General features: G+C 31.0%; 1 protein-coding gene across 1 annotated transcript; it reads right to left on the bottom strand.

Annotated features, from left to right (window-relative positions):
* Window positions 1-11850: 11850 nt before the first annotated feature.
* Window positions 11851-13763, bottom strand: LOC105361942 (uncharacterized). The gene is made up of 3 exons (XM_011499258.1): window positions 13077-13763; window positions 12073-12469; window positions 11851-11966 (listed from the first exon to the last, which is right to left on the bottom strand). The coding sequence occupies exons 1-3, from the start codon at window positions 13191-13193 to the stop codon at window positions 11851-11853; spliced, it is 630 nt and encodes a 209-aa protein (XP_011497560.1). The 5' UTR covers window positions 13194-13763.

Here is a 13763-nt window from a genome sequence, read left to right as displayed (position 1 = left end):
TAGTCGTTGTCGTCGTTGTCGTCGTTGTTGTCGTTGTCGTTGTCGTCGCGTCGTACTCGTGGCTTCCTCTTGCTTTCGCGCACACACACGCACAACGCACAAGCACACGCGCGCGCACGGGCCCACTCGGCGACGGTGACAAGCTGTTGTCGCTGCTAATGCCCGTCGTCGTCGTCGTCGTCACCGTCGTCTTTGCTCGCTGCTGGCGGAAAACTCCGGCTGGAAAGCGGCAGCGGCAGTGGCGGCAGCGGCATCAACGCTCTCTCGCGCGCGTTTCTCTATCTTTTTTGCGCGAGTGCGACGCGCTCACGGCACACATAAACACGCGCGCGCGCGCACACACACATACAGAACGTACGCGTACCCCGCGCGCGCGAATCAGTCCTTTCCCTTTCTCTGTCTCTCTCTCTCTCTCTCTCTCTCTCCTACTCTCTCTCTTACTCACTCACTCCTGGACCAAGTTCGTACGCGTGGACGTACGTAGACGCGGGCGCTATTGGGTTTTCTCCTTCAAGAGTAGTGCTGTGTGTGTGTGACCGTTAAATGCGTGTGCGCTAAAGGCCGTACGTATCCCCGGCGTGCCGTCGCAAGTTGCAACCGCCGAGTGAGAGAGAGAACTCTCGTAGTTTGTTAGATGCATACGCTAGCCTACGTTCTCTCTTCCCTCTCTCCGTCCACCCGTCCACGCTTACTCGCTCTCTCCCCCTCTCACTCTCTCTCTCTCTCTCTCTCTCTCTTTCTCTTTCCCACACACGCATGCACACACACTCAGTGACGTTCTCTTTCTGTTTCTTTGGCTGTACGGTCCCCTCCCCTCTCTTTCGCGCTCACGCTCTCTCTCTCTCTCTCTCTCTCTCTCTCTCGCTGTCTCACTTTACCGTGTGCTCCAGTGCGCGTACTATACCCGTGTCGTCTCTCTCGTTCCTTCTCTCCCTTTCCTGCACTTCTGCATATACGAGCATCCTTATCTGACTTTTTTCTCCCACTACTCGGAGCGACGCTCAACGCATATACTTTTCTCTCGACTAGCGCCGACTTCTCTCCTTTTCTTTATAATGTATCAATGTATAACCGTGTCCCTTACCACCCTATTCTCTCCCCAACCCGTGGTCTCTCGCTCCCTCACTCTCACACTCCCCGCATCTATTTCTCTATCTTCCTATCCCTCCATCTCCATCTATCCAACTGTCTCTCACTCTTGCGCACTTTTACAGTGGCCCTACACCACCAGGGCCGCCAGGGCCGCCTTTTCCCTTCGTCACCACCCTACCCCCACTAGACCGTCATTCTCGTTCTTACTCCGTGTATCCCACTCCCCACCCTCTCGCCCTACTTGATACATCTCAGCGCGAGCCGTGCCCTCGCGAATTTCGACGGATGCCTTCAGAAATTATCCGGGACCGCAGCAGGTGCCCTCGGATTACGCTCACGATGCCGAGTACCGCGACTTCTCCTCCTGCTCCTCCTCCTACCTCAAAACGCACCAGCCAGAGTCACGATCTCATGAGTTTAACGTGGCGGCCGGTCGAGCGTTTGGTTGGTGGTACCGCGCAAGCGAAATCATGCATATGTATTTCATGGAAGAGAAGGCGATTGCCGGTACGCTCCCCGCGACTACAGAGATAGACAGATATATAGATAGATGACTAGATAGTCAGAGAGAGAGAGAGAGAGAGAGAGAGAGAGAGAGAGAGAGATAGCAGCCCGATGCAGGCCACGGTAGGAGTAGTGACTCTCGTGCAGTTTCAGGTGGTTAATCCTTTCGAAATTTATTTACTCGTGCTTGGGAATGCGAAGGATACCTGCGATGCTCTTGCGAAATAATGTCATAGGCCTTTTTTTTTTACTCGAGCCATACGCAGGTTTTGATGAGGACTTACGATAAGCTTTTGCTTCCAACTGACGCTAATTTTTTTCCCTTTTTGCGGTTCCCGTTTTTCTTTTCTACAACTTATCTCGTTCGCGCACTACCTTTTCACGAGCTCAATAATATGAATTCGATAAGTCGATGATAGAATACGTGGATAATTATCGTAAACTGTCGTGCCATTACACATTGCACGCCATCCCCAGGCGCATTGTTCAGAATGTAAAATAATTGATTTGAAAAACATTAAACTAGTAGTGTTATATATTAGCGAACGCATGAGACATTAATTTGTATTCGGATTAATTGGACTAAGCCGATGATTTTACATAGTAAACGCGATAAAATAGCGAGTAAATCGCTCCTCGAGCGATGTTTTTGTTTAGCAACTCCACGCTACTAACAACTCATTAATAAATTAAACACATCTACAAGGGTCAAACTGATATGAGCCTTTCGAAAACTACAGAAATTTATGATACAATTGTCTTTACATTGCCTCTGTTGCGTTTTCAAGATAACAATGCGCAAACTAAATATACGTCCCAACACAATATATTGTAACTAGCGATTATTTTAAGCGTTAACATTTATTTGCCAATGATAATTTTAAATAAATTGTTTGGAAATATTAATTTTACAAATTTTCAATAATTGTGTTTTAATTTATGGGTGTGTTGAAGGCGTTGACGTTATGAAAAAAAAAAAAGTATTTACAATTATTCACACGCTTATTACCATTACTTTTGTATCCACGTTAATTAACATTGCCTTAAAATAAGCAAAATTCTAGAGATTTTTTTCTCCTTTTTTTTTTTTTTTTGCTCTCTCTCTCCCTCTCTCTCTCTCTCTCTCTCTCTCTCTTTTAATACAAAAAATATATTACGTTTTTTACGAGTACGTTTCAATGTATAGTACGGCTTTGAACAAGAAGAAACACTGGATTTCGGTAGATTTTATATTCCTTCAATACCTTCTATGTACTGTATAACCACCCTGTACTTGCATAGTAATTCTATCATAAAATAAATTGGATTAGTCTAATAAATGAAATGATTTAGAAATATCTTCTTTATTAATTAAGCTCAAAAATCATATTTCTAAATAACGAAGTAAATTATTAAGTAATGACGATTTATATTAAGATTTAATCTCTAAATTACTTATAAATTTTGTAAATATATATATATATATGTATCATGATTATGAGCTGTTTTGATGGACATTCTAAAAAAAAATAGAAGGTTATATATTTTTCTTTTCCAATGATAAGTAATTAATTTTTCAACTTGGTGGATGAGAAGGTGGAGGGGTATTGCGTATTGATCCATGTCCAATTAGACATATGAAAACAGTTCGTTTGAAAAACAAAAATAAATATGAGCTAATAAAACAATAACAGTATTTCAATATTTAATTTAATTTAATTAGAATTTTCATATAATCGATAAATAGTCTTGAAGTAATGGAATTATTTCCGTAACATGCGCGAGTATTACTTTTGTTATTAACTATCACCATAATAATGTTTATACTATTATTTTATTGGCTAACAAGTATATTTTATAACATTTATGTTACACTACATGAAACACTACAGCGTGTAATATTTATTTCATTATACTTATGTATGTATATTGGATATTCGAAAATAATATTATATTAATGGAATTATTGGATTTATCAAGCTCTGTGTTCACCTTAAATGGATTTGTCAAATAATTAGTATAAACATTTTTTTCTAATATCTCAAAATTAATAAATGATACGTTAGACGTTTCCCAGTACACGTTGAGGAAGCATTGTGCGAATTCAGAAACTGTTACTTTGATAAAGAAAAAAATTATATACATATATACGCATTATAAAAGAGAAAGAATAAAAGCACTAGAATACTTAATAATGATGAAATTATATTAATTAATATTTTTAACAATTTATTTATATGATAAACACTTATTTTTAATGATATAGGAAAAAATCTAAGACGATTTATTAATATACAACACAGATTGTTTTTTATATATTTATTACACAATATAATTCTAGTGTTAATATAAATATTTTATTATATGTTTTGACATAAACAACTAAAGTAACGTACACTTTGTAATAAAATTAAACAAAAATTTATTATTTTTTAATTATCTATTTCTTGAGTAAAAGAATTCTTAAGCATTGGATAATGATGTTTAAAATGTTTAAAATGTTTAAATATTACACAATTAGTTATCATTGCATAATCACTATTATTTTTTTAATTATTTGGATACCCTTGCATATGTAAAACGTTAATTAATCGTTTAAATGTGCAAAACCTCAGGTTTTAGTACCTCAGTACCTCTATAAGTTATCGATTCGTCAAAGTCACATTTGAAATTCGTAAATGATTTTTGACGAATTTATGATTTTTATGAATTTATTGTATTATTTGACAATATAGATGGAGTCTTTAATACTGGTATTTTGAGGACAAGTATTTGCAAAACATTTATTATGAAAATGATTTATAAAGATATGTTTGCAGACAAACAACTAAAATTTTTGGTACAATTTATAAAGAAAAGATATATTAAATGTACAGTCTATAAGTCTACAATAGTATTTATCTTTGTATATCTTAAAACATTACTGAATAATTTCTCCTTGAATGATAAATAATGGCAGTTAATTAAAGCAAAAGCCAATATTTTCGTTCAAATACTCAAATAGTTTAGTTTTTCCATTACGTAAGTATTAATCTTTATAAAAAAATTTCTCATATCTCCTTTGCCAAACTTATGAATTCCTCAAAAATAAAAATCAATATATAAGTTTCCTTCATTTGCAAGGTAAAATTTCGTTCATACCCTTTCTAGGAGAACCGAGAGGGCAAATTTTAACGGACAAAAAGCACACGTTTAAATGAATACCCCCGGTCTTGGGCGTTGTTTCTCCCTCTCTCTTTTTCTCTCCCTCTCCGTCTCTCTCTCTCTCTCTCTCTCTCTCTCTCTCCCTCTCTCTCTCTCTCTCTCACTCTGTCTCTCTGTCTCTCTCTCTCATTTTCCCTCTCGCCCCCTTCTTGCTGTTTCTTCTCCCACTTTCTGTTACCCTCGTTCTATTTTCTTCTCTCTCATCCTCTCTTTTTCTTCTCTTCTCCCACTTCTTGAATACATATCCTCGAGTCTTCGACACAGAGGAAACGAGAAGGAAAATGAGGAGAGATGAGTTGAGTTTAGTGTACGTGTATTGGTAAAAGGGGCATAGTAGCATAAATATATGTGTGATTGCATGTATATCTATGCGAGAGAAGGATAAAGTGGACGAGAGAGAGAGAGAGAGAGAGAGAGAGAGAGAGAGAGAGAGGAAGAGGGTAGAGAAAAGAAATGTAAATTTAAAAGTAAAGGAAGGAAAAGGATCGAAATGTGATAGAGATAGAGAAAAATAGAGAATGATATATTGTATAGGAAATATCTAAGAGAGAAGAAGAGAGATTTATATAAGGATGAAAAAGCTGCATCAGAAAAGGAGAAACTATGAGAAACTATGTAGAAAAAGACAGAAAGAAAAGATATCAAAGAAAAGCAAGAAGGTAGAGAGAAATAGGAATAATAAAAAAAGAAAGACAATGTGAGAACTAGTCAAAAGAAATGGTGATCTAGTATTTTTATTTTAAAAATGCATTGGAAGTAACGTCTGTGAAAAGAGTTATTTAAATGAAGAATTACCTTATTTATTATTATGGAATTATATTGTTTAAAAAACGTTCTATTGATCTTTATTTCCATTAACGATATTAGAGGAAAATAAAAATATTATTAGGTTTACTAGCAACCCAGACAGTAATTGATTTCCGTTACATATAATTAAAGTGAAGTTTTTAATATAAAAATACTAATAGTATTTATAAAAAATTTACATTGATAACAGAATGATTTATTTAATATGTATATATATATATATACGCTAGTTTAAACAAAAAAATTACTTTATCATGATATTAGAACATCATTTTAAAAAATGGTAAATGTTGCTCGTCATTAAATATAAGTTAATTATCATAACGTGGCAATTTTAGGTACACGTAGTAACAAATATACAATGATATTACATTATGTAATAACGATAATATTAAATATCAACGTATGGATACATATATTCGTTAAATATTTTTGGGGTATTCGAATAATGTAAGAAATGAACGTTTTTTGTTTAACAGGTTCACGTAATATTGTACTCCAAAAAATGTATGAATGATTTTGCAAAATTATTTATAAGTCTCTAAAGACATGAGATAATACCGACCCAAATTATCATATTTAATTTTTTTTTTTTTTTATTGCAGATAATTTCGAATTTCAATTACAATTTACTTTCAATTTTAATTGGATATTTGATGAAAACTATATTAAATGTCTACATTAATCGTATATTTTGTATAATACTTTATGTACAGTTTTGGGTATTTATAATTGAAAATAAAAAATAATTTAATAAATAATAGTATTGAAATATTTGGCTTTTCTAAAATCCTTCGAAACGATCAAAAGTTAATTTTTGGTCTTGTATCTTTATTTTTTACTATTAATTGCTATTAATTGATTACAAAATTTTTCTATTATATTGTTTTAAGTTCGAGATAGTTTGTAAATTATTTTGAATAAAGAGAATAATTTGGCATTAAAAATATAGTAACACGCGTGTATAATAAGGGAAAAAATAAAATATATTTGTTTAAATTTTTCTCTGACATAATTTTTTTAATTTAGTTGTAAATTCCTTATAAGATACTTTATATTTTCCAAAAAGTATATGAATATTATTAGTTTGACTAAAGCGCAAATATTTTTATCTATTTTACCAATGTAAAACGGCATTTTTTCAGATATTATCAAAGTATTACGTATTCATAATGACGTGCTTTTATTTAATCAAAAATAAAAATTAGCCTTTAAAATTTTTTTAAATAATAAATCAATTAATATTGATACAATTAAACAAAGTAAATTATTACGTAACCTTATTTATCAATTAACATTGTTGAATTAACGTCTAATATTGCATTACGTATAACTGTACATCAATGATGAATTTATGTATATTTAAAATGTATTTAAATTCAAAATATATTTTAATTAAAAAATGTATATAATTAATAAAATTACTGAATATACTACTCTAATAATGTTAACACGTAATAATCTTAATATAAAAATTGCTTAATTGCTTTGACGTCTCGATATAATGTTGTTTAATCAGCATATAGTTGTTTTCTTGAAGTTACCATTCATTTCTACAAACCTACTTTTAGAATTTAATCATTTTGCTTATCTACTCAATTTACTTTATTTCCCTGCATGTTTTTAAAGTATAATAAATAGTGAGACAAATCGTACCCAATAATCAATTATAAATAATTTTGAAAGAGAACAGTATTTCCACACAATTAATTATACTCTACACTATCGTTTAAAAATATTTTTCCTTTATGACCTTCATATATTCCGTGCAAAGTTTTTTTTTTTTTTTTTTTTTTTTTTTACAGAAAATTAAATATTTTAGTATTTCTGTACAAAATAGAGATAAAGTATATAAATTTTCTTATCTTTATGGATTAAAGCAGAAGCCGTTATTATATTAAAAACAATCACGATTTATAAAAAATTATCAATGTAAATAAGTGCTGGTTCGTAAACGTTTTTAAAAGTGACTGTACTACGATCAACCAATACAGCCGAAAGATACACGATAAAAAAGAGAAGAACTCACTCCTCTCTGCTACTGTGCACATATTTCTCCACCTCCCCCCTCGCCCATATTTATCCCCGCCATGGATAACTTTTCATTTTTTCGCCCTTCACTTGAGAGTAGAACATTTTCTATCTTTTTCTGCTTGAGCCGCGATACCGCGAAACGCGATTGACCGAAAGCTCCGCCAATTACGCAAAAATACGTTGTAAAATGAGGAACCTGCTAGACAGCGCGAAAATTTAATCGAAAATTGAAAATTTCACAATTCAACTAAGCACACTAATGCAATATACACGTTTATAAATAACGTCTCATCTTTTCTTTATATATGTAAGTTCATTCATAAGTTACTTTATAAATCATTATGTCTTAAATCTTGCGTTAAACAGTAAAAAAAAAAAAAATATATATATATATATATATTGTAATATTCTTTTAATGAACATCATCTTTACGCAATAATAATAAAAAATGACTTAAAATACGTTTTTTAAATCATTATGTATTTTTTAATAACATGTATTTATTAAGACTGGCAAAGTTATTGAAAACTAGGTTTAGAGAATGTTTCAATCTAGACAAAAATTTATATTTAATTAAAAAAAAGTAAATCACATGTACGGTATACATATATATATTTTTACATAGAATAATTTATTACAAGCTTCAAATACAAAGATATAAATATTATTTCGTTTAGTCAAGGTAAATTGTTTCATACAATGATACAATTACGTCTGATTTTGAAACACGTAACCATAATTATTAAGATAATTGCTGTTTGTATATATATATATATATATATATTTTTTCTTTTTTACAAAATAAAAACAATTATAAAGCGAATGAAATCCATCGGCAATACTTGTTTTTTTTTCTATTTAATCATAATGGAAAACCTTAAACAATAATTATTTCAATGAAATTATCATTTATTCGCTTACTTAATAAAGTTCATTTTTATTTTAATGATTTTCTAAAAATACTTTATAAATTATCATATATTCATTGTTATCAATTATGAAAATGCTATTATTACTACTAATCTTTTATTTTTAACGCAATAAAAATTTAAAAGATCCAACTAATATGTTGCTTTAAATAAAATTACTTAACAAATAATCAATATAAATATTCTTTTCTATTGTCTTGAAATTTTAACACTTTATAATTGATTTATTCTTCAGATCTATAATTGAAAATCAACTTATGATATTTAATCGATTATAGATGATCATTTATTAAGTTTTTTGGAAACTATAAAGTAAATGAAAAAGTACCTTATTTAATATATAAACCAAAAAGTTATTTAAAGAGCAAATTATGAGTAGTAATGTTAATTGTAAAGGACTGATTAAATTATTTTATTGTTCTTCAAATAAATTCAGTGTGCCAAAAACTTCTTTATTAATTATTTTGATACAATTTATACAATTAAATAGATTTATTGTGTTTTCAGAAAAGTGGTGTAATATTATTATGCATTATAAATGGAATTTGTCATAATAAATGTCAAAATCAAATTTAATTTATTTGAATCTTAAGAGAAATAAATGTAATCGTCACGAGCAAAAAGTATTTAGAATTATTAAGTTCATAATATTATTAACGATATTATTTTTTGAAATATTTAGCAGATAATTGAATTTCTTAAGTGAATTTTTATTTTAATGTTATTATAAATACAAATACTTTCTATTCGCTTAATTTCATTTCTCAAACATTAATTTTACAACTTTTAATATGAATTAAACAGAATTGATTATATTTATTTGTATTTATTATCATATTCATTTATGTGCTAATGAATTTTATATCTTACAAAAAGATGAAAACTTATTGTAATATATAAACGTAATTTTTTAACCTGTGATATTTATATTCTATCACTCTGTTAATTCAATTATTAAATTTGACAATTGGAGAAAATATTAAATCTTCATATGCATAAAAAAAACCACTACACATATTTAATAAAATAAATTAGTTTATATAATCTATTATAAGGAATGTTAGTTTTCTTTGCATAAACTCAAGTTTATTACAGAGCGAGCGATTTGAATTGATTGAAAATCTGAATCAATTATATATTGTTCATCAATGCAAAATAATAATATCAATACCATATGGATTTATGGGTTTGTTATCTCTCTCTCTCTCTCTCTCTCTCTCTCTCTCTCTCTTCCATATGCGTCCACGCCATTATAGTGGTGCGCTTGTTATCGCATAAATTAATATTTTGATAAAGTTTACAGATCAATGTCGGTGCTTCGAATCTCGAATCATTTAGTCAAGTGATAGGGGAATTAAGTCGAGAGGAACAATAAAAGAGGCGAAAGGAGAGTATAGAGAGAATAGCGAGATAATATGTATGGTCACGTAACTCAACTATTGGCGAACAACAATTAAATTTTGAATTGCTGACATACGTGAATTATTACGTATTATTCCGAATTATGAGTTATTGTCCTTTTCTCGTTCACGTAGTTACTCTGTTGTAACTTATAACTATCTCCCAATAGGAACCCGACGTCCGTATATCCAAGAAACATGTCGAAATTGATCGTCGATTTTACATTTACAGTTAATTTGCTGCGATGGGCAATTTTTTCATCTTAAATTCAACGTTTAGATGTCAGTGCAGTTCTTTTCAAATTCAAGCACACGCGCGCACACACGCACAAAGGCAGACAGAGAGAGAAGCAATTCGACCCCAGTCGTACACTTATGCGATTACGTGAGCTTTTCTTTCTGTTTAAATATTGTTAATTTATATATAGACTGCATGCGAGGTAGGTTGACAGTCTTAATCCTATTAGTAAATATCGGCTTTCTACATTATAATAAGTAATTACAATACGTTATTGTTTGTTCTAATAATTGCATATATGCATTTTTCTCGCTTCCAACTTAAATAAGATTCGCGTACAATAAACTCAGCTTGCCTGGAACTGTTAGGATATATTTTTGCGCGAATAATCAATTCCAGAAATCAAATCACCGCCATCACCTGCACTAAAATAATATGTATAATTTTTACTTTTTCAAAATTTCAGTCAATGGAGCAATACAAAAACATTTCATAGTTCACTGCTCCCTATATATGTTTATATATATGTATGTATAGTCATATATATATGGCTCTAGATAATTTACAGTTAGAATAATAATAGTTATCCGTCAATGGGTAAAGGAGATTAAAAATACCTGACCAAAGACTATTCCATTATGAATATAATAGACAAGACTACTGGCACTTGTCTATGCTCATTAAAATACAAATTTACTGACTATCAAATAAATGGCTGTACATACATTATTATTTTTTGCTGTAAATTTTCAGAACATCATGTATAGTTGAAATTTAACTGCTTTCACAATGTTTATTACTAGTTGTATAATTTTTCAAAATTGTAATACTTGATTAATTCTTAAATAATTTTAAATTATCTCTTAACAAATATCTATGTTTTATTACTCATGTATATAGTTTTAATTGTTAAATTTTTTTAAAGTATTATATACTTTTAATAAAGCAATAATTTTAATATAATAAAGATTATATATAATGATTAAAGCATTATAATATTATTATTACTAAATGATTATCATATTCTTAATTTTTATAAGATAAAGAATATTTATTGAACAACATAAAATTTTAAAATGAAAACAATAATCCTTATTATTAAGTGTTTTTATAAAAAAAAATCTTGTAATAAATAAATCACTGTATCGTTGAGGTAAAACCTTTATAAATTTTAATATTTTATCTATTAATAAATAAATAAAAACATTAATAAGAAAGTGAAAATCAGATTATTACATGATTTTCAAAAATTTATAGCAATATATATTTGTATTGGAGTAATATAAGATATAAGATATAATCCTATTAGTGTTGATAATGTTTAAAATAGCGGACTCTTCTTAAAATAGAAGTTCATCTTAAATGTAGACATACATTAATAAGAAAAAAATCAATGTATTGATGGTTAGGATTTAGGAAACTTAATATGTAAACTTAGTATATATACACAGAGGCTATATACACATACGTATACGCATGCATGCATACATATATATATATATATATATATGTATGTATATATGCGAGTATCTATATGCATGCATATATATATATATATATATATATATATATATATATATACACACACACACTTATTTAGTCAAAACATTGCTCAACAACAACAATGAATTAACCATTAGACAAAAATTGTGTAATAAGCATCTCAACCGTAATCAACACTTAATGTACTCAATCCTTTCTTCTTGATGGCTTCCGCAACAGCTCGATCTAGGAAGTCTTGTTGATGATCACTGTCATAAGTGTCATTTAAACAGTCACCTTTGTATAAAAAATAATTGTATGAAAAATTTTTACTTATTTTTTAATTTTGTATTCTAACGAATTTAATAAATTTAATAAATAGTAATATTAAAACATCGATTACCTTCAGCGCTTGTACTAGCTAATTCTGAATCAGTTATTAATAGCGTTTCCGAAGATCTAGTTGTTGATGATGTTTGAGTGTGTATTGATGTTTGAGGAATATTGGACAATCTCTCACTGATTAGAGAGGGTGGTCGACTAAAGTTTTGAGAACGAACCAAACCGTGATTGTAAATGGCCATTGTTACAGCTGTATCTTCCATTTCATTATCTAGAAGAAGGTCAGAATCGTATTGCAGATGATACGCAGGAGTCATCATACAGTTTTCAAAGACACAGTTCATGAAATTATCGATAACACCCATTGCAACTTGACAGGTCTGCCAGCAGCGCAACTTTTCTCCAGCGCGTCTTTCTTCTTCTTCATCGATAACCTCCACATGATTTTCAGGCTCTTGCTAAAATAATAGTTATAAATCTATTACAAATACATTTGTTTAAAATATTGTTCCGACTTATTCCCCTTACACTACATCTCAAATAAACATTTAATTAATATCCTCTATTTATTCATATTTTACTTTAATGATCATTAAAATAATTAAAATCTAAAATTTGAATTAAATCGATTATTATTTAAGTCATGATAATTTCATTATTCATCAAATTTTCAAATGTGTAACATAATGTTTACATCCTGTTGAGAAGATAGGTTAATTTGACATAACAATGTGAAAACTATTTATTTTAATATAAGCTCTTTATCGTAAAAATGTAGTGTATCAATTACATAATTCTGTCTTAGTTGATGCAATAAAAGTTATCTATTTCACATTATATCTATCTTTTATGTCAGCGTATTTTCAAAACAGGATGTTCGTTTATAAAAGCTTGGTAATTAGCTCTTGTAATTAAAAGTACAAATACCATTTAAATTAGTAATTTACAACATTGACAATGTACAATTAAGCACAATTACTATTTGATAAAGTAAAATACATTAAAACAACTTCAAAGGGATGAAATTGTTTAAACAAAGAAGAGTGGAATGGACAAGATACTGACAGCTATCTGATTGTTTTCATTATGATTGACGACCGATTGAGCAGCGAGCCGCTGCCTCTTGGCTGGCCCAGGCTTTTCGTGCTCATCCGTATCAGACTCCTCCATGTCTGTTGCCATTCCCTCGATTTTCCTGGCTCGCCCTAACAACACCAAAAGCAAAATCAACTCTTCAAAACTTATTCATTGATGAGTATGGACTGCGAGAGACAAAGCAATGGACGTGTTTCATAGGTCCTGCACGCTTGAATGCCCACGAAGAGTCTGGAGGAGACTTCCTGATGCTTATCCGAGCCAGAGGCCTCTCACTCTCTCGAGAGCAGGTCACGATCTAAGGACGTTTTTCGCAATGCAGGAACCTTCGGAAATCATCTCGTCGCACTTTGACGGATCCAAGATGGCGAGTTACTGCTGCTACGGCTCTGCTTCGTCGCAGTAGTGAATACCGAGGCTCAAGAATCCCATGGGGGTCGTGCGTGGGATCTTGCTCGTTCGCCAAAGCCTCGAATTAATTCTTTTGAGGATACAAGAATTTCGCGGTTGATAGAAAAGTCGGCAAATTGCGCGCTATATACTCGCACGCCCCCAGGATTGGCCGTTTGTTTTCTGTTTGGGCGGAATATTTCAAAATGCAATCTAGTGAATAATTCCCGCGAACATGTGTTCGTGATGGAATGGGAGAAAGGGCAA

This window comes from Ceratosolen solmsi, unplaced genomic scaffold (genome assembly GCF_000503995.2).
Source record: "Ceratosolen solmsi marchali unplaced genomic scaffold, CerSol_1.0 scaffold2, whole genome shotgun sequence".
Classification (NCBI taxonomy): domain Eukaryota; kingdom Metazoa; phylum Arthropoda; class Insecta; order Hymenoptera; family Agaonidae; genus Ceratosolen; species Ceratosolen solmsi.
Note: the sequence above shows the minus strand (reverse complement) of the source record. Positions and strands in the feature narration are given on the sequence as shown.